General features: G+C 35.8%; 1 protein-coding gene across 2 annotated transcripts in view; it reads left to right on the top strand.

Moving 5' to 3' along the window:
* Positions 1–22,064, top strand: part of MAP3K2 (mitogen-activated protein kinase kinase kinase 2) — a 50,625-nt gene that overhangs the window by 16,306 nt on the left and 12,255 nt on the right. The window contains exons 2-11 of one of the 2 annotated variants that reach the window (XM_071746793.1): positions 2,320–2,389; positions 4,729–4,847; positions 6,583–6,623; positions 9,094–9,193; positions 10,046–10,159; positions 10,715–10,817; positions 11,699–11,829; positions 15,077–15,156; positions 17,106–17,173; positions 19,999–20,091. In XM_071746793.1, coding sequence (XP_071602894.1) covers positions 2,386–2,389; positions 4,729–4,847; positions 6,583–6,623; positions 9,094–9,193; positions 10,046–10,159; positions 10,715–10,817; positions 11,699–11,829; positions 15,077–15,156; positions 17,106–17,173; positions 19,999–20,091 — 853 coding nt within the window. In that variant the 5' untranslated portion in view covers positions 2,320–2,385. Of the gene's footprint in view, positions 1–2,319; positions 2,390–4,728; positions 4,848–6,582; positions 6,624–9,093; positions 9,194–10,045; positions 10,160–10,714; positions 10,818–11,698; positions 11,830–15,076; positions 15,157–17,105; positions 17,174–19,995; positions 20,092–22,064 lie in introns of both variants that reach the window. The other variant, XM_071746792.1, reaches the window with a different exon arrangement.

The following is a 22,064-nucleotide window of genomic DNA, read 5'->3' as shown; positions in this document are numbered from 1 at the left end:
TCTTAAATCTTCCAAGTTTGGTTATTTCATCTAGGCTGAGAAAGAACATCTGGGGTATTTTTATTTGGAATTATAACTTGTACTTGTTTTCTTAAATTGTGGCAGAAGATTTAAAATGCCTTAGAGAACTGTTGTATTTCTTTAAAGGAATTATTACAGAAGTACTTAATCTGAAGTTACACAACACATTTTTATGTTTAATGTATTAAGACAGCTAATTAAATCAGACGTTTGATGAAAATGACAATAGCTCTCATTTTAAGACAGTTGGATCAAATGCAGAATTAAATATTTTAAAAGTACTTTCGTGAGTACTGCTTTTTAAGATACCCCAAGACTACTGCTGATACAAAAAACATGGTGGAGGAGGTAATTGAATGTATGTTCTTTTTTGCTTTTTTTTTGACTCTTAGGGATGCAAAAGACACAAAGAATCAGACTTAGGGGGGTGAAAAAAGTTAGCTGTGTTACTGAAGACTATAGAGGTAATCCCAGTTTACCAGGTAAACCAGATCTCCTGGCATCTTGTGTGAGTGCAAGGCACAAAGATTCTGTCCTTATTGTGAGTCATCTTGGCTACTATCATTCAGCAAATAAATGAAATTCAGTCCGTGTTTTCCTGTCTGCAGATCAGTGCAAATCCCCTTCTTCTGTATCGTTGTGGTTTTCCCTTTCTGTTATGGAGCAGCAGAGGAATTTTATTTTTTAGGGTTTTTTTGAAACAGAATATTTTCTCCTCTCCTGTGATGGCATCAAGAGGCTAGAGACCTTGTTAGTAAAAGTTGGGGTTGTGTCTTGAGACTGCAAGCAGCTCAGGCCAAATATCAGAGCTTGCAAGAATGTAAGTATATGTTATAAGGCATTAAACAGGAGTTTTGTTCCCACAACACTTGGAAGGTGTTTTGGGTTTTGTTTTCAGGCTGTCTGTACACTCAGGAGCAGGTAACTCTGAATAGACTTGAATAATATTTTCAGCTTTATTTTCTAATATGTTCTCTTGTGTGCTATCTCAACTGAGCTCTGTGACTGCAGAGTGGGACCACAGGGTGTTCTTTAAAAGCCTGATCTGTTCTTGCTTATTAGTAAGCTCGAAGTAGACAATATCAGATGAGTCACCTGATTTGTGGGTAAAAGGCACAGCAGAGACCTTTATATGGCTCTCAAATCCAGATTTCTTTCTGAAAAAATGTGCCAAAGGTACTTAAAACTTTACAGATTTACTGGTGAAATGAATGCTTCCTAAAAGACTGTTTTCATGGAGAGAGTGTGTAAAAGACAATGCCAGAAGATGCTAACAGAAGATGCTCAGAAATCCTTTGGAAAATTTAAAGTAATTTGCCAGCTAGAAAGTTGGTGGAATTTTGAAAAAGGAAGCCTGACTGGATGGTGCTCAAAGAGCTGGCTTACCACCCCTGTGTTGCTATCAAGTTGACACTGGTAAGGAACTGTAAACCATGAGAAAATAAATTCTATTTAAAAAAGAAAAGAAGAAAAAAAAAAAGTCATTCTGTTGGTGTAGCTCCTTCAATGAACTTGCAGGGAAATAATGGTTTATCATAGTAGGGTAGATCTTTGTGCTCTGAGCCAGAGGTTGGTCCACTGCAGCCAGGAAAAGGGAGAAGGAAACAGGCTTTCCCTACTTGGTCAAAGCGACTGCCTAAGAAATTGGGGAGTTTTCCTTGAAGATCTTTTGTTAAAAATGGCAAATTCTTCCTGCTGTAGCCTATATTACAACAAGTCTTGTTGTCTATTTGGGGATATCTCTTTAGTTTTTCCTATTAAACTCAATAATAACATCTCATAGATAATTTTAATTGGTCCTTAATTTTTTTTTTTTTTTTAGATTGGTTGGTGTTAAAATTATTATAATAGGGTTTGCTCATAAATGTGTCCCCCATGTTTCTGCTTTTCTGGATAACTTATGTATTTAAAGTTAATACCAGGGCCATTTGCTTTCAGAGGTATTGTGGTATCTGTGTAATACTCTTGAAATATGATGAAAAAACTTACTGATTGAAGGTTTTTAGGTTATATAATAAATAGGTATTGATGCCTCTTGATTTGTGTTGTGATATATATATATATATATATATATATATATATATATATATATATATAATGTTACTCAGAGCCCAGCATGGATCTGGGGACAGTATCAGTTTTCTCCACATCATACCTACATATGCAGCCTTGTTTGTAGCTTATATACATATTTGATTTGTAGAATATTAGAAAACTATGCGTAAACAATGAAGTGTCAACTGTTTTATGTGGCTTGGACAACTTCAGTAATTGTGTACTTTAAATTTTGTCTTTTAGGGAATAAGATAATGCTGATGAAGCAACCATTTCCCTGAAGTTCAAGTTCTCAGGCTCACTGTTATTATGGGTGAGTCTTGTGTGTAACGCATATAAAAATTTAATTCAGATACTTTTCATTTCTATTGAAGACCAAAGTCATTAATTTGGCTGTGTAATTCAGTGTAATGCCTACATGAAAGTCCATGTTCAGCTGCTTTGGCAGTATTCAAAACAAATTTGGTTGTTTTTTTTCCACTGGAATATTGTCCTTTTCCTTTCAATGTGTGGTAGGTTAAAAATTCAAATACAGGAAATTGGTATTCATGGTATTAGGGTACAGAGCAGTATTTATTGTGCTCTAAATGGTAATGGCTATTGGGGGAAAAAATCCAACCCAAAAAGTCTATATTGAAGAAATCTATTCTATTGTGTCATTGCAGTGCAAAGCCAGGACTGTGTAGATGGTCTGTACTGTGTTTTTCTAAATATGTAACATAGTTGTATTACTTTCTAAAAAATGACATTAAAAAGCATATAGGACTTTAATTTTTATGAGTTGACCATGTTGTTGTAATCACTTATGGTGCTCACTCTCAAAAAATCCCAACCAACCAACCAAAATACACGTTCTTATGGTGCTTTTATCTTTAATTGTTATGCTATTTTTTCCTAACTTTCTGCTTAATAATGAAGTAGCTGAAGGTAGGAATACAGCACTCTTTAGATTTGTGATATTCTCTAACATTTCGTTTGGGAGAAATTATTGTTGAGTCCTATTGGATGTTCACTGAACTTTAGATGCTTTGCCACCATGTGTTTGTTTCCTTTGGATGAAATGTGCTACATAGTGACCACTGGGAATTAAACCTCCGAACAACTGCTAGAAGAACAGATTTTTTTTTTTATCACTGAGCACTAGAACAGGCTATAACACAATGAAATAGATCTAGCTTGAACTGTGGCAAGTACTGACATGGTTCAGTGTTAAAAGGGAATAACTGAGCTGTAAGGATACCTTTTGTTCTGCTATTAAGTATTTCCAGAAAAACCTGCTTTTATAGATTTACATGTCTTAGTAGAGATAGGAATAATGACAGCATGATGATAAACGTTGTTCATTTTCAGACCAGCAGTCTGATCTGTTAGGAATCTTTTAAACTAGAACACTGGCATCCCACAATTTCCTGATACAACAAATATGCTAGGTCATATTAGAACAGAGTATAAAGAAATTCTTTTATTTGCAGAATTAAATTGCAGAATACCTGGAATTCTTGCTTGGTGATTTCAATGCTGAGTTTTTCTCAGGTCCTTGTTTGCTAAATATTGTTCTTTGTAAATCACAGCACTTTGCAATGAATTCTTCAACAAATATATCTGTAAGTGTTAGAACTAGATGGTCTTTAAGGTCCCTTCCAACCTGAACCATTCTATAGTTCTGTAGTGAATTAGCATGAAGAAATACAATCACAACTTTGTAGATAAATTTTGTTATCCAGTGTTCTAGGTGTATGTTGAGTATAGTACTGGTGCTGTGGCAAGGAACTAATATAAAATATTAGTGACAAATAGATTTCCCTTAGTGGTACTTGTAGAGGTTTTTGAGCTCTTAAGTGCTTTCCTGTCTAAAGGAACATCCCAGTTCTAAGGCAGACCTTATTTAGCATGGCCCTAGGCCATCACAGCTGCAGTAGATTATCAGGATTTAGGATTTTATATGAACTTGAAATCTAAATTATTTTGTTTCTCCTTGAAAATTACTTCTGCAAGCCCCCAAAACCCACTGCATTTTGCAGCCCTGAAAAACTTCTGTGGTATTTTGGGTTTGTTTGGTTTGGTTTTTTTTTTTAATTTCTCTGTGAGCTGTCAGCAGATGCTCATGCAGCGGAGGTTTTCCTCTGAGAGTGTATGTTTCATATGTGCATGACTGTATCTGTTTGGGAGAGAGAAAAAATGATTAAAATTATTTGCTTTCCTTTTTCTTGATTTTATGAACTGAGGAAGGGCAGTATGATATCTAGTTAGTAACTGATGCCATGGATATTACTTAAACAAAGTAGGTAAACTTTTTTTTTTTTCTCCGAGCCTCCTCTTAATACAGCCTGCAGTTCTGCAGCCTGTAGATGCAGGCTGTAGATTCTGTAGATTCTACAGAATTAGATTGTTGTGGCAGAGATTATAAGGTTTTTTTTACTTGCCATTTAAGTGCATTTACTGATTCGGCTGTTTTATTTCCTTAGGCACTGTTAGTGATAAATAAAATTTAAATGTTTGCAGTGTTCATGGCAGTATTACTTTCATTTGGCAGTTACATATTAAAGTGTAATATGTAGTTTTAGATTTTAGAATCTGCCTGATTCTGAAAAGAGACAGTAATGCACTTAAAATGTAACAGTCATTTACTCTGTGCTCTTTCTCTCTGAGCAGATGAGCAGCAAGCTTTGAATTCAATCATGCAGGATTTGGCAGTGCTTCATAAGGCCAGTCGTCCTGTGTTGCCCCAGCAAGAAACAGGAAAACCAAAGTCATCTTCACCTAAAAAACAGGTAATCTTTAGTATCATTACTAACCTACTGGACACAGAATGTCCTGCTGTGACTTCTGTGATGATTATGCTTGCCAGACCAGTGAGCACACCAGAATGAGCTATTAATTTCACACATGTGCTGCCTTTTTCTTCGTTCATGTTCTTAAATTAGCAGGAAATTAAATGGTAGCATTTCAGACCAAATCATAGTGTATGGTTAAATTACACCAATCCCAATAAATTGAAGATCAGAGGGGTGTTTTAGCACTGTGTGTAGATTTTTAAATTATTGTTGTTGTTATTACTAGATTGATTATGGAGTATTTTAAAAATATCAGGGTGTGCTGGCCTCTCTTATTTGAAATGCTTTTTTAGAATTAATTCTATAGGTACACTAGACTGCCCATTTGTCACCTGTGTCATACTAAAGACTATCAGTACAGCAGCAGAAACATACTTCAGCTTATTAACTGCATCTCTGGCCTCAGTTTGTTGTTTGTTCATATAGTGGAAACAGGTGTTCATTTCAGCTCTCTTTTTTCTGCAGATACTGAACACAGTTGGAAAAGTAGTAAATATTAAATTGATAGATTTGAAGTACTATATGGAGGGATTAGGAGAGGAAAGGATGTGAATTTTTACTCAAATTGCTGTAATAGCCCTGTTGAATTAACTGTATGTTTATTTGATTGGATCCTCAATTGACAGTCCAATAATTCATGAAACTTCATTCTGTGCCATCTTGTTTTAACCTGTACTTGAATATATTTGGCTTTTATATGTTTAACAGACAGCTGTGTCTTTTTTGTTCTGTGTTTAAAAGCTGTAGGAATCCAATATATCTCATATGTCCATATATATATCACATATATCTAATATATGCTCTTTTAGTATTATGTAACTCTCCTCTGAGCTGTGACTTTAGACATTGAAGTAATGTACATATAGGATCCAAACTTATTTGAATATTATGTTTAGAAAGTTAGAAGAGAAATAGTTGAACCATTTCTCAGTTTAAAAATGGTAGTTGAGGGAGAAATACACGTTTGTCATTCTGTTTAAATTTGTGAATTTTTAAAGTAATCACTTGTGAATCAAGTAATTCTTTTGGAAGATACAGTGGTGTTAATTGAATATGATCCCTGTGCTTATAAGATCCCTGTGTTTGAATGCATTATTTTTTTCCTGCAATAGTTGCTAATACAATTTGATTCTTAAAATTGTTTCACAAAACAGGATTTTTTTCCCATCTAACTGCAGATATTTGTGTATATCCTTGTTATTGGGAAACTGATTGCATGAATTCTGGTTTAATTACTTCTTTGTGTTTCTATTGCAATGCTTATGAAATAAGATATGTTTCTTAAGCCTGGAATGCTCAGTGCTGAAGCATAAGTAAAAACACGTACTGAGCTAAGCCCACCTGCCTGCTATTGATAAATTCTTTTGTAATCAGTTCCACACTGAATTTGAAATCTGGAATCTCTTATGTTAAATTGTATTTTTAGGAAAGACTATATTTACTTACAAAGCATTTATTGTACCTCAGAATTTTTTTTTACATATTTTAAGCAACGATCAGGTACCTGAGGTAAAGTAGGTTGTTAAAATTCTTGGTATATCAGGATGGACAGAAAAATAATAGATTGCTTAAGGGTTTTACTTCTAGAGTAGGATTATTGAGTGGGATTTCATGACCTTCATTAAGGGAAGTTAACAAGCTAATAGTGCTTTCTTTATCTCTTCTCCTACAGAATGATGTTAGAGTCAAATTTGAACATCGAGGTGAAAAAAGGTAAGGTTGGGAACACAGGAAACAGTCTCATCTTAATTATTTACTGAATTTTGTTGGGCTCCTATCGAAGTTTCAAATACTCTATTCAAAGCATTTCAGATATTTGAGTGTAATTGGTTTGCTCTTTAATTTAATTTTGATATTAATACAATTTAAGGAGAATTATTCTGTTTAAAATATATACATAACATATACATGCCCTAAGTATACATAAATGCAGAAGTATTTTACTGTAGCTATATCCTATGTAATACCTTTCATTTGTTTACCCTTCAGGTAGATGTTGATAGCTTGGAACAATTTCTTAGGTCATTAATGTAGATCTCAAATGTGACTAGACCAGAAAATAATTTTTTTATTACATCATGTGCATGAGTGCATAATAACAGGTTGTTACTGTAACACCTAAAGGAAGAAGCCTAGATCTTAAAGCTCAATAATTGATTGTACTTTGTGGAGGAACCAATCTGAAAACTGTAAAAGGAAGAAGATTTCTCAAACTTTGGTTTACGTTTATAGTTTTGAATAATCAGTTAAAATTTATTTTGATTTTGTGTGTGAGAGATGAATGATATACTTAAAGTATGCAGACATCTATCTCTGCTCATAAGCTTTTACAGAAGTTGATCTACAGTTCTGTGCAGAACCACTTTGTGGACGACCCATTTTGTCTGCCTCTTTCTGAAAACATAAGCCTTCATTTTGCCTGCAGTGAAACGATTACAGAATAAGATCTTTGCAAATATTGAATGAAAAAAAGAAATAATATTCTGGTCACGCTATTTGTCAATAAAAATGGTAAATTCCTTAAGTAAAGATTGCTTCAGAATGAAACCTGTGCTACTTCTAGGCAGTCCTTAGCATGTTGAGCAACAGATCAGTGTGTATCCATGCTGATCACAGCATGTGCTCTCTCTTCTCTTGGGGCAGTAGAACATCAGTAAGTTCCCTAGGTATTAACATTCTTCAGCTTCTATCACTTTTCTGATTATCACATGTGATAGTGCATTGGGAATGACTGAGTGCTGTAAGTAATCTGGAGAAAATAAGTCTTTTCAAAAGCTTTGAAAATTGAGGACTCTTCTAGCTAGCAATTTCTTGTGGAATAAGGGGAAGCATGAATTTAAAGTAGATGTTTACTTGCTGCCAGTCAGAACTGACAGTGCATTTTTGTAGCTTATCTTAATTCGCTTTTGCAGTAGACTGAGTCAATTCAATATGAATACGAGCATAAAGTAAGTGCATGCAGAGATACCTTGCCTAAGCTTTTTTGCTGATGGGCTTAGCACTGTTTTGGACTGTCCCAAATAAATAAAACCTGCTTGACCAGGGGTCCTAGGTAGCCCAGGCTCATTGCTCAGCAATGTTGCTTGAATGTGTAGCTCTGAAGATGAAATTATGCAAGAAAAATAAGTTATGCAATGACATTCCTACTGGTTTTTGAGAAGGGAAGTAGAGAAGAGAAGCGATTCTAGAGTTTCTTTCAGTAGTGTGTCTCTCTCTTTGTACCAAGGAATGTGCAGTATGATGGGCTGAGTTCCAGGCTTGCTTAACAAATTAGTAACTACAGTGAGAATTGGTGTTGGGTTTTTTTATTTTTTTTTTTTGTTTTTCAAAACAATTTTTAATTCAAAGTGGCTTCTAGCTTCGTTTCAGTGAAGAATATTGTTCCCTAACCAGTGTGTTAACTGAAACACTAACAAAAAGCAAAGTTACCCTTTGCTAATTTTCATGCTTCACAATATTCAAGTGTTACTTCTTTTATGTCTGTGAACTAGTTGTGCCTCACTAACTTAATCACTTCTAAAAACTGTTTTTAATGGTGTTTTTCCTCAAATGATACGATAGTTTTCTGTAGTGAATGGTCAGTAACAGGCATTTTGGGCTGTTTGGTTTCAAGAGACATTGAGCTAAAATCTGAGTTACTTTTATGTACAACTGCACCATTCTTAAAGGGGTACCCTTAAAGCATTTACTGAGCGACTCAGCAGAATGAACATAAATTTGTTGTAAGGACAGTGTAAGTAAGGACAGTGACATTTAGTTACCTGCCTCAGATGAGAAGTCATTTTGATTTCAGAAAAATATGGACTATAGGAGTAATTCCTAATTCTAGCTTGTGCTAGTCAGCCTGTGGTACTCCATTGTCTTAGTTTTCTGAAACAGAAGATTTTACAAGTTTCTAAGAATTTGCTTCTGCAATGCAGGCATGCAAAGCATTCAGAAGGAAGCAATGTGCAAGCAAGTAAAATAGTCATAATGAAAATTTTATGCATGATTATCCCTTGTAACTTTTTCACTGCTTTTCTCTCTTTTAATGAATCAAAATATGGAGTACATTGTATAAAACATAGCCTCTTATGGTTGTCTGTAGTAATAAATTTAGTTCTATGATTGCTCTTAAGTAATGGGTTGCCACATTTTCATCATTAATGTACAAAAAAAATCTTTACCTTAAATTGTGTTTCAGGATCCTGCAATTACCAAGGCCTGTTAAACTTGAAGATCTTGCAGCTAAAGCTAGAGTTGCTTTTGGACAGACTATGGATTTACATTACAGCAATAATGAGGTAATATTCTGTGTCTTCTAAATTCTCAGTGACTTGTACATTGATTATTTTAAGGCTAAAGTTTAGCCTCCTAAGCAGTGAGAACCACTCCCATGACAAAACTTGCGTATGAGATAAAACTTACTCTGGTGACAAAACCACAGGTTTCTAATGTGTGTGTTATCACATACACAACACTTGTCTAAATTAGCATAGGCAGGAGATGCATGAAATGTTTTATCAGGAGAATTGTATCTTAGAGAATTTTGTCTTGGAATTAGTTGAGAATTGGTAAATCGTCTTTGTGCCACAGTCGCATTGCGTGACTCGGGAAAAGTCATAAATTCTTTGAGCTTTGTTATATCTGCAAATATATATATATATGTATATATATATATATATATTGGAAATAACATTTATCCTTTCTTATTCACATTTTTAAGGATTAATCATTGTTACGTAGTGACTAGAATCCTGCGTTCAGTAATGTTTAGATTGGACAACTAGGCTTAGCTGTTGCTCCTCTGAAAGTGGCTCATTCACAAAGTTTTCTTGAGAACAGTGCTACCTGTCAAGCCCTTTTCTCTGAAACTGCATATATGTGAAAAGGTTGCTCCTTCATTTTGAGGATTTACTCCGCTGTGCTGTAGCTACTGTAGGCATCTGAAGAAAGAGTTAAAGTTGAACTCCATATGTTTTGGTACTAACTTAGGGCATCGTTTGATAAATTTTATTTTCAAGCCTGTTTGGAATAAATGGGAACAATGTTAGTTTATATGTTTATCTGCACTTGACTTCCTAATTATTTTTTTGTCCTGTTTAAGGCATTTATTTGTATATTTTTAATTTATTATTATTTTCCTCTTTTTGTAGCTTGTAATTCCATTAACCACACAGGATGACCTGGACAAAGCTATTGAGTTGCTTGACCGTAGTGTTCATATGAAGAGTCTCAAGATATTGCTTGTAATACATGGAAATACACAGGTATGAGGTGACATGCTAATTGTTTTTTTCCTTGGTTTTTGTATTGAAGTAAAAAACTTCTTTTTTTATAGATGACATTTTTTTTGTTGATAGTATTATTGTTAGCTTCTTCATGTTATACATCTATTAGCATTTTGTATTGGCCCTGTTTTGACTTTTTCCTAGATCATGTTCCTTTCTTTCTTTGCCTTCCCTACCTTGGTAAGATTTTAAGTAACTGTTGTTATCTGGTACTGTTCTTAAGTCTTAGGTTGGGTGACACTCCTCTATGGCAAGTTAAATGTTTGTTGTAGCTGTGGGCTGAACACTGAGTTATTTTGGTATTAGCTAACATATCACACCCATGATATTGATAGGATTTGTGTATTAGCACGAATTAAAAATTATTTTTAAATTTCAACTACAACCTTCTAAAATGGATGAATTCTTATATAAACTGACAAGCTGCTCTTTAACTGCTCGAAAAAGGAATGTGCTGCACAAAGCTGGTTGTGAAGCAGTTTTATTGTCAGGAGTATAAGGTAATAACTGCAGTTTGTGTGTATGCATTTTCAGTCACCCAGTGTAAATAATGTGGAACCCTTGCCCTCCTCACTGGAAGATTTAGATAATACAGTGTCTGGTGTGACAGACAGAAAAAGGCAACTAACTATAATAGGTAAGCTATGAATTTTAGTATCTCAGTTGTAAGAACATTTCTTCTGTAATATTCTCTTCATAAAGATCTTGCTCTCAGCGCAGACTGAGTTTCTCTTACTCACCAATGACTCTGTTATGGAATTTGCACTTGGGGAAGTGGATTTTGAATTTTAAGTAAAAAGTAGTTTAAACATACATAATACAGAAGATTAACCAGAAAATTACAAGCATCTAAATGTATGAGTGCTTATTTGAGGTTACTGACTCCTACCCTAAAAAGCTGATATTAGTAGTTCCCATTATTTCCAAATTCAGGAATGAGTTAGTGAAAAATGTGTTTGTTCATATGGCGATGCATTTTCTTGCTCAATTTAGGACCCCCCATGGTTTTTTTTAATACTTATATTGGCATTGAAACTTTTTTGTCTTTGTTTTAAAGTAGGTGTGATTTTAACTTCCTAATTTAATTATGAAACTAGACAGTTTAATCACAAGTATTTCAGAAAATTTATTTATTATGAATAGTTATTAATATTCTTGCACAAAAAGGAAAATGGACATTTTGAAGAATTTGAAAGGACTATTTGACATGGATTGAGGGGTTTGGATTTTTATTTTCACACAAAAAAAATTAGCCAGCTAGACAGATGTGTGGGCAAATAATATTTCTCTTCGTAAGTAATTATTTTTAATAATACTGAGGCTACCATGCTACAGATTTTTCATAATTCCTGGACTACAGGTTTTAAATGGTGTGCATAAGTTTTGTATTGCTTAGGCATTTGGTAAATTTATAAAGCAAGAAGTGATCAAGGGGGGCTCCGTGCCTGTGAAGCAATTGGAGAAAGCCCCTGCTTTTTGGATTAATTAAAAGACTGACTTGTCCTTTTCTTTGTAAAGGTTCTAATACTCGTGATAGAAGTTCTCCTCCCCCAGGATACATTCCAGATGAGCTGCATCAGGTGGCCCGAAATGGGTCCTTCACCAGTATCAACAGTGAGGGTGAATTCATTCCAGAAAGTATGGATCAGGTATGTGTGTGACTTACTAAAATTAAAATTTTTGTTAGGATGATTTATGAAACACTGCTATTTAAGAAGGATATGGAATCGTTAGAAAGAACAGGTAAATAAATTATGACAACCCTAGAAAATAGAATCTGTGAGAGAAAGTTAAGATAATTGATTGTGGAACTTGTTTTTTTTTTCTATCTCTTCAATTTTTTAAATGTGATGCTACAAGGACAAAGACAGTAGTCTTAATTTCCATGGCACATGAGGTAGTGATAGATATAAATTAAAACAAGAGATATCTCAATTAGGAAGCACAAAGCCATTTGAGAAGGATATGTAAGCAAGACAAATTTTACAACTTTTCTAGGTAGTTAAAGGAGTTTTTAAAGAAGTGTTTGGATCTGTCTGAATTATTTGGACACTGTTCATACTGTGTTGAAAATAGAGGTAAGGGGAAGGCAATGGTCCTGGTGTAAATAAGCTCTGAAATACTGTCCGGAGTCACATTTTATTAAGACCATCCCTGAAGACAAAGATTTGGGCACGCTGGCTGATGAGAAGCTCAACATGAGCTGGCATGTGGCAGCCCAGAAAGTCAACTGTGTCCTGGACAGCATCCAAAGAAGCATGGCCAGCAGGTCAAGGGAGATGAGTGTCTCCCTCTACTCTGCTGTCATGAGGCCCCACCTGGAGTACTGTGTCCAGTTCTGGACCCCCCCCAACACAAGAAGGGCATGGAGCTGTTGGAGCAAATCTAGAGCAGGGCCCCAGAGATGATCAGAGGGCTGGAGCACCTCTCTCAAGAGAGTCTGAGAGAGTTGGGGTTGTTCAGCCTGGAGGAGAGAAGGCTCTGGAGACACCTTATAGCAGCCTTCCAGTACCTGAAGGGGGTCTACAGGAAGCTGGGGAGGAACTTTTTGCAAGGGCATGGAGTGGGTGGTAGGATGAGGGATGACACTTTCAAGCTGGAGGAGGGGAGGTTTAGATTAGACAATAGGAAGAAATTCGTTTCTGTGAGAGTGGTGAGACACTGGCCCAGGTTGCCCAGAGAAGTTATGGCTACCTCTTCCCTGAAAGTGTTCAAGGGCAGGTTGGATGGGGCTTTGAGCAATCTAGTCTAATAAAAGGTGTCATCTGCCCATGGCAGCAGGGCTGGACCTAGATGATCTTTAAGGTCTCTTTCAACTCAAGTCAGCCTGTGATTCTGTATTTTTTTTGTGTGAGGTTCACAAATGTAGGCTATTTCATTTTCTTATTCACCTGCATTATTGGTGTGGGTTTCAGCACACGTGAATAAGAATCCTGCTGTCTGGATATCAAAATTGCTTGGAAGAACAGCAGGAAAAGATAGAGGAAAATAATGGCTCAGAGAATTGGCAATGGAGAAAAAGATATTTAAAAGACGTGAAAAAAAAGAATTCTGCCTGCCCAAATCACTTCAAATTGTTGTTGATATTGGCACTGTGTTCACAAGTGGCAAGAGGCAATGGTTTTTATGAGCTGACTAAATGAGAGTCATATGATAGAATAAAAATAGAGAGGAAAGAGATTGTGCAATTTGTTGCACAATTTTATTGACTGAGCTGGGAATAGAGACTGAATCTGCTAATTTTCAGAGCAGGGTGCTATTTATTAGTGCAGCCGCATGGTCAGATCCAGCCCAGGCCTGGATTCATTCAGTGAAATTATTACTTTTGGCCTGAGCGAAGTAATTTTTGCTCACTGACTGGTGAAACAGACAGATGAGCTGAGGCTCAAGATGTCCTTTCACTCCAGAGTACTGAGGAAACATGTAACCTGTCGTGTACACATTGCTGTGGGAACTGGTCAGCAGTATATGCATTTTACTTTCATAGGAAGCCAGGTTAGTTCAACCTAAGCATCCTTGAGAGCCAAACTAAGGTGTTGGGAGCTCACTTCCGTTTGCTCCCTTCCCTAAGTTGCCACATCACTTTGGCAAGTGTTGAGCATGCTGCCAACATCTGTCACAGCCTGCCCCACAAAGACAAGGAGAGAATTAGGCAGCAGAGGATTTTTCTCTTCTCTCCTTTGATCTGCCTGAGCACAGCCAGTACACTGACAGCAAAGCTCACACTTTCTCCACAGAAGAGGTGATGGGTTGTTTGGAAGTAGACTCTGGTTTGCCCAACAGCAGGTGAGGTTTTTTCCCCTTTAGGACCCACTGTTTACCATATGAAAAGAGAAATCTCGTTTCTGAACCTATGGTAAATGTTGTCCTCCCCAATACAGAGATCACACGTGTCACTTTCTGGACACTATTTCTTGATTGGTACATGGCAAATTATGTGCCCAGGACCTTTAAAGTGCAGCACAGATCATAAAAATTGGAGTGGCAACTGCTTGCTGTGTGGCAGAAAGACTGGTGTCTAATTCACAGAAAATAATAGATGCTATATAATGTGCCAAAACTTTACTTCAGGGAGAAGCTTATTTTAAGACAACAGACAAGCTGTTTTGGAGAGGCAGGCTGGTAAAATTGTCACATTCAATAATTCAAAATTGAGATTTTCACTTCTTCTGAAAAATAAATGTGTAAAACATTCCAGGTTGTTTTACTGCAAAAGAGAAGAGGGTGATGTTTGTCTGTCGTTAAGCTAAGGGTGGTAGTGCAAGGCAAACAAAATGAATGTCAGCCAATAGTTATAGCTGGTAGTCAAGCTAGCACTCTTTTATTATCTCAATTTATTTTTCTCTGAATTAGAGTTTGAGAAACAAAATAAGTGTTGACAATCCTTTTTATTATGTAATAGATCTGGCCTAGATAGTTTTATGACTTAAGATACACATTGATTTTCTCAGAGCTTGTGAGCATCAATTAATTACTAGGTCATCAGAAGAGTTCTAGGGAAAAAATACTTCATTTTTTTAAAACTACTTTCACTTGATAGTTTAAAATAAGCTCACTTAGCTTTTTGTCCTTTAAAGGCCTTATTTGTGTTATTCTATTAAGCTACTCATGCAGATATTGATGCAGTGTTTACAGACTATGTTGTACACAGAAGACTAGCAGTACAACTTGTTAGGTACAATTCATGATGCAGGATTAAATACCTTAATATATTCTAGCTAAATGTGACAAAAATGACAATCATTTCAGGAAAAAGAATGCAATGCAGGTTCAACTATAGTAGCTAAATTTTTCTGTAGTAATTTATATTTCTGGTCTGTTTTGTTTTTACAGTTATTTCAAAGCAGAATTAAAAAAAATGAACTTGTTGGTCATTCTCTGCTTGTTACTTATTAGATGCTGGATCCATTGTCTTTGAGCAGTCCTGAAAACTCTGGCTCAGGAAGCTGTCCCTCACTTGACAGCCCTTTAGATGGGTAAGAATCACTTCCTTTCATTATGTGTCTTTGTTAGATTGAATAATGTATCACTTGTAAGATGTAACTCCAGCAACAGGTATTGCTGAACTTCTTCCAGAAAGTTCTCTGTAAGTTACAGAACATTTATAAAAGCTTATTTAAAGTTAATTGCTTACTAATGCATGAAAAGTAGAAGTAGCTTTTTTGGTTTTGTTTTAGGTTTTTTTTTATTATTATTTCACAATTTGCATTTGAAGGACAAAAACATAGACTTAAGATCCTACAAAAATGTAATAAAGATTTTTACATTATTTTGCCATTCTTATCTATATGTGAAGTATATTCCCTGGCAGTGAGCAGTCCCATCAAATGTACATTTCTCAGGTACTTCTATATAAAGTAAGCTTCCCTTTTCCAAGGTTGAGGATACCTGATACAAGAAAGTGTTTAGAAGCATTTAAAGACTTCACCAGACAGTCCCCTCCTTTTCTTTGCAATTACTGTCCATTCCTCTCCCCTTGTTCCCTCGGTGAACTTTCCATTTATTTTTTTCATGCTTAAACCTGCCAGTTAGAAAGAGGCAGTGTTTACTGTGATGGGTCTAGAGATCTGTCTTGATTGACCTGTTAGGAGAGTGCTGTGTTTTGAGAGGTTCAGTGTCCAGTTTCTCAGGCATTAGGTAATCCAAACAGAACATACTCCTGTTTGGTTTGTCAGGCAAATGATGTTAGGTTTTCTGTTGTGCAGACTGGCTACTCACTTGTTTGGATGTGCTTTACTGCAGTACTATACTGCTAATTAAATGTTTTTATTTCATAGCTAGTAAGGTAAAAACGTGGAAAGCATTGCCTGTGGCTAGTAATCAGAGCAATAGTGTTCTGTAGTACCATTTCATTTGGAAGTGTGGTTTGAGGACACAAATACATTTAGTCTAACAAATTAATTATTGACTTAATAAGTCTTCACAAGCAAAGCAATGATAGTTATGAGAAGTATTTTGTGGTTGGAGTGTGATAGGTTATGCACACAGTTTTTAATGTAGCTGGATAGGCTTGAAATCCTACCAAATGCCAATTTTTTAGTTTTCTGTGGGGTAGGAATGAGTGGATGAAGGGGAAACAAAGCAATCTTAATTTGACTCATGCTTCTTCTTCAAAACTTTTTGGTTGTTCTTTATTTACTTCACTTGTCACAGCTACTTAGTTTGTTTTCCTCTTTTTTTTTTTTTTTTTTTTTTTTTCCCCAACTCAAATATTTCCTACAAAGTTGTAGGTTTTGTGTCTCCATTTAGCTTCTGTTACCCATTAGAGAAATTCTTGCCAGAAAAAGGAGGACATTGTTTTGGTATGTTTATGGAAATATGTATTCGGTTGCTCTGACTGGCAATCCCATCCATTCCTTTTGGTGGCTGGGAGTTACATACCAACTGTAGGTAAGAAACAACATGATTGTGTAAGAACCAAAAAATTCTTCATCACTCTGTAACTCAATAAAATTACTCTCTTAATCCTATGACTTTCATGGAGAGAAGAGGAGGTATTTTGACATGTTAAAAGGTTCTACATTTCTTTGGTTAAGTTTCCTCGAGATTTTGTGTAAGAGATTCTGGCAGTCTATAAAACTTTGTGTTTGGCCTTAAAGGCATTAAATACAACAGTGCTCCTTTTTGGCTTTGCTTGTGATAATTCATGTTTTTGCTAATATCATTGCTCATTAACAGTCTGTTGCTTTCTTACTACATTAAGCTCAATAAGCAAGCTTTTCCATTGTTACTGATCTGGAATTGTTATTGATACATATTAGATTCTATTTTCAAAATTGAGTTCCACATTTGTAAACTTATTAAGCAACATGTATAGCAATAACCTTTCATCTGTTACTGGTTACTGTCTCACGATTCTAAGATGAAATGTTTAAGTACTAAAAGAACAGCAGTTTTTAGATGCTGTATGCTTTTACACTTCCAGAGACAACTATCCCAAATCTCGGATGCCAAGAGCACAGAGCTATCCAGATAATCATCAGGAATTCTCAGGTAGGCAAAATCACTGGACATACTTACTATCTTTCCAGAATTCTTCCTCTTGCAAATAATCCGGCTAAAAAGGGAAGTGCACACTGAGAGGTATTGTATTGCACAAACTTAATATGCAGAAGAAAACTTAATATGGTAGGAGAAATAAAAAAAATAGTCTAAATGCACACATTAAAAGATAAAATGAAGTATCTCCCAAATGTTTTCCTCTGTCTTAGCATGTGTAACACCACAGTTAGTGTGTATAACTTATCTGCTATGCTAACACCACTATTAGTGTGTATAACTTACCTGCTTCTCTGAAAAAAGAAAATTATGCAGCGGATAGGGACATGCAACAGCTTGGTAAACTGGACTGTAATATCTGTCTTTGAGTTGGCACATAACCTTGGTTAATATCTTTAATTTTTGAGTGTTGTTGTTTAACGCCCGTAGGCAGCTAAGCACCACACAGCTGCTCACTCGCTCCCTTGGGAGTTGGGTGAGGGGAGAGAACTGGAAGAGTAAAAGTGAGAAAAGTTGTGAGTTGAGATTAAGGACAGTTTAATAGGTAAAACAGAAGCTGTGTATGCAGACAGCAAAACAAGGAACTTATTCGCTGCAGCTGGCAGGTGTTAAACCATTTCTAGGAAAACAGGATTTACACCTAAGAGTTACCTGGGAAGACAAATTTCATAGGTCTGAACATAGTAGTTCTCCCTCTCTCTTTCTTCCAGCTTTTATTGCTGAGCATAGCTGCATATGGTGTAGTCAATTCCTTTGGTCAACTTGGGTCATCTGTCCCAGTTGTGTCCCTTCCCAACTTCTTGTGCCCCCCCAGCCTACTGGCTGGTGAGACAGCCTGAGAAACAAAAAAAGCCTCGGTGCTGTGTAAACAAGGTCCAGCAATAGCTACAACATCCCTATGTTATCAACACTGTTCTGGGTCACAAAACCAAAACATAGCACCATACCAGCTACTATGAGGAAAATTAACTCTATCCTAGCCAAAGCCAGTGTGTGGATCCTTCATGTGAAATGAGGATCCCTTTCAAGTGCTCATGAATACTGAAACTGAAAGCACTGCAAAGTGTAAGGCTAAAGGAGAACTATATGCTCTGCCTACAAGTTAACCATAACCACTGATGTTTTCAGATGGTACTCTGGCTTGCATCCAAGTAGTTGTCTGTAGTTCAGGATACAAATGTCTTTAATGAACATGCTTCACTACAGAATATTATAATAATTATCTTATAGTGAATCTGGGGTGTTTCTTGGGTTTTGTGCTATTACATCCTTCAAGGCTTCTGTTTATTTTTTGATGAAGCTTTATCCATATAACTGTGATGGTGATTGTTCTTCTAAAGATTCTGGAGTGCTTAACAGATAGCACCACTTTTAAGTAAAACTAAAATCAAAACTATCTTTAACAAGCATTTAGTTGGCAGAGATAAATACCAAAAAAAATTGGAAATACAAGATTTTTTTTTTTCCAGTGGGATGATCTGGTATTTTAACAGTGGGATAGACAGCTATCAGTAATTCCATATTCAACATTTATTCTCATGATTTTATGTGTAACAAAACCAGAGTAGTGTATAGTCAGAGAAAAAAATGTCCATCTGGTCTAGTCTTTCCCCTGCTACAAGTACCAAGCTTCTATAGAGGAGTGTATTTCTTCCCTAGAATATGTTCCTAGTCATGTATAGCTTTAGAGTTCTGCAAATGCTTCTATGATCTGATGGTTTGGTTATTTCCTTCAGCAAATTTTTCTAGTCCCTATTTCAATTTGCATAAACTTAGTCAATATCAACAGTATGCTGTGACAAGAAGTTCTGCAACTTACTGAGTGTTATTGATATGCCCTTTGTGTTTGGTTTTGTTTTTTGTTTTTTTTTATAGACCTCTTTATATCTCCCTTTGAGCTACATTCCTTATGGGGAAGCAATTTTGTATCTTCGATCTTTGTACTTACAAACCTTTTCCAGTTTTACTAAATCCTTTGTTCAGTGTATCTTAATGATTTATAGCATTTCATTTGCTTCTTAGCCAATACAAGAGATTCAGCTGCTGCTTTATTGAACTTTTATCACAGTCCTTTGTGCTAGCCTATGCTGAATTTCATCTGTCGTTGTACCATCCAGTCATGTAGACTCTTAAGGACTTTCCTTAATTCTTCTATTGGCTTTATTTCTCCAAATGATTTTGTCACTTCACTATTTATTCTGTCCATAAAATTAATGCATAATTAAACTGCATGAGTTTTAGCCCAGATTTCTGTGGAACTATTGACCATTTACTCCCATATTATGTACTTATCTTCTAAACAATTATTTATGCATGAGGGGCTTTCCCCTTTATCTTAATACTTCTCTCCTTTAGTAATTTTTAAGAGGACATATTGAATGTGTTTTAGTAATTTAAGCTCTATTAGCTCATTCACCAATTTTTTATATTTATAAATCTTTAAATTGTGTTCTTTGTAATAGTTTCTGCCAATTCTTCTGGTGAACTGGAATTTCCCAGAATTCCTCTAGAAATTGTTTTTAAAACTGGAGTAATTAGGCATGCTGCAGTTCACTGACATTCTTTTAAGGAAGTGATTACAAATCACTTGAGCTATTGAATTCTTGATCCGTTGGAATTTTTGGGTCAATGTACTTTTAGTTCTTGTGTTATGTTAGGTTTCTGGCTTTTGTTTTTAAATCTTTTTTTGCTCTGATGCTTCAACTTTTAAGTATATCCTTTGATGTCTTCCTCCATGTTTAACTTTATAATACCAGCCTGAATTTAATATCCTTTGTTACATTTTAAATTTTGAAATGTATCTTTTTATTTTCTAGTAGAGTACGATATTCCAATGTTTGAGAAATTTGGAAAGGGGGGGACTTATCCCCGAAGATACCATATCTCATATCATCAACAGGACTACAATGATGGTAAGTGTGAATACAGCAAGAGTTCTGCTTTATTAATTTTTTTCTTTTCATAAAAAGAGAAGGAAGAAAATTTACATAGTAAAATATTAATGAATGAAAATACTGAAGAAATTGAAAATTTAACTTCTTTTGCTAAACTCACTTGCTAAACTTCTAATGATTCATAGAACTGCTGAGGTCTTAACCCTGATAAAAGTTATATATTACCAAATTCATGACTCATATGCAGTTATGAAAATGTTCTCTTATCTTTGGTCATTGTTGGGTCATCATTATAAGCTTTTGACCTTTGTGACCCTTTTCTGTCCACAACAGCTGTGTCAGGTTGTCATTTCTTGTATTGCTTTAAAAAATGCCAAATATTTGAGGGTGTTCCTATTAAGAGTTTCTCAAATTAAATGATTAAATAAAATCCAAGACCAGGGTCTTAAGCAAAGAATTGACAATTAGCTGATGAAATCAATTGCTGGAATGCAAGGCAACAACTGCTATTGTGGCCACCAAACTAATTTGGACACTAATAACATTGATGCAAGTTTAACACGTTTAAATTTCAAAAGGAAGCAAAGAGGAGCAGTTGAAGGATGGACTTGGTGTGCCAAGCACTAGATTAGAAGTGTTAAGAAACTTCTTCAAAGACCAGATGGTTTAATTTGCAGTATAGAGTAAGTGCAGCAATAAGTGGAATTCTGTTGCAAAAATCATGAAAGTACCAAGTTAAAGAACTGCAAGGCAGCTTTGGTCCAATCCCTTGCTCTAAGAAAATCTTAAAGAGGCAAAGATGTGTCACACTGTCTTCTAAGTAAGCTGTAAATTGACTTCAAGAGGTATTGTCTTAAATAACTTCAATTAATGGGTTATTTTATAACTGTCTTCCACAGAAGTTTTCCTGCAAATGAAATCAGTGACTAGTTACTCTATTTTAACATAGTTAAAAATTGGTCATTGCCCTTATGGAACACTACAACATGCACACTTCTGTTTTCACTTCTTAGTTCTCTTCTTTCAAGCCTTTAACCTTACTTCAGACATTTTTGCAAGACTCATGTTTTTGGTTTTTTTTGTTTCTTCTCCACTCCTTATAGTGGCCAAAGCTCAATAGAGTATTCCAGCTGAGGCTTTACTAATGGCCACTTCATGCATAGGAGAGCATATAACTATAACTTGGTGTATAACAGTTATGTTAATAAATTCCAGAATTACACTTTTACTTTTTTTCACAGTCACCCACCACACTGAACAGCTTTTCAGTCTGTGGTCTATTATAGTTCCTCTATTCTTTTCTACATGACTTTTAGCCAACTAGTTACTTCACACTTTGTGGTTTCTGCATTTAATTTCTCTTTAAATATGTATGGTGTACTTCCTTATTAAGTTAAATCATCTTGATTTCTGAATCATCTCCAACTTAATAATATTGTTAATTTTGATTTTTATCTTTAAACAGACTTCCAGCCACATTAACTCAATGTCATCTGTAATATTTCAGTGAATTATCATAGAATCACAGGCTGACTTGAGTTGGAAGAGACCTTAAAGATCATCTAGGTCCAGCCCTGCTGCCATGGGCAGATGACACCTTTTATTAGACTAGATTGCTCAAAGCCCCATCCAACCTGCCCTTGAACACTTTCAGGGAAGAGGTAGCCATAACTTCTCTGGGCAACCTGGGCCAGTGTCTCACCACTCTCACAGAAAAGAATTTCTTCCTATTGTCTAATCTAAACCTCCCCTCCTCCAGCTTGAAAGTGTCACCCCTCAGCCTACCACCCACTCCATGCCCTTGCAAAAAGTTCCTCCCCAGCTTCCTGTAGACCCCCTTCAGGTACTGGAAGGCTGCTATAAGGTGTCTCCAGAGCCTTCTCTCCTCCAGGCTGAACAACCCCAACTCTCTCAGACTCTCTTGAGAGAGGTGCTCCAGCCCTCTGATCATCTCTGGGGCCCTGCTCTAGATTTGCTCCAACAGCTCCATG

The sequence above is a fragment of the Heliangelus exortis genome, chromosome 6, assembly GCF_036169615.1.
Source record: "Heliangelus exortis chromosome 6, bHelExo1.hap1, whole genome shotgun sequence".
Taxonomy (NCBI): Eukaryota; Metazoa; Chordata; class Aves; order Apodiformes; family Trochilidae; genus Heliangelus; species Heliangelus exortis.
Note: the sequence above shows the minus strand (reverse complement) of the source record. Positions and strands in the feature narration are given on the sequence as shown.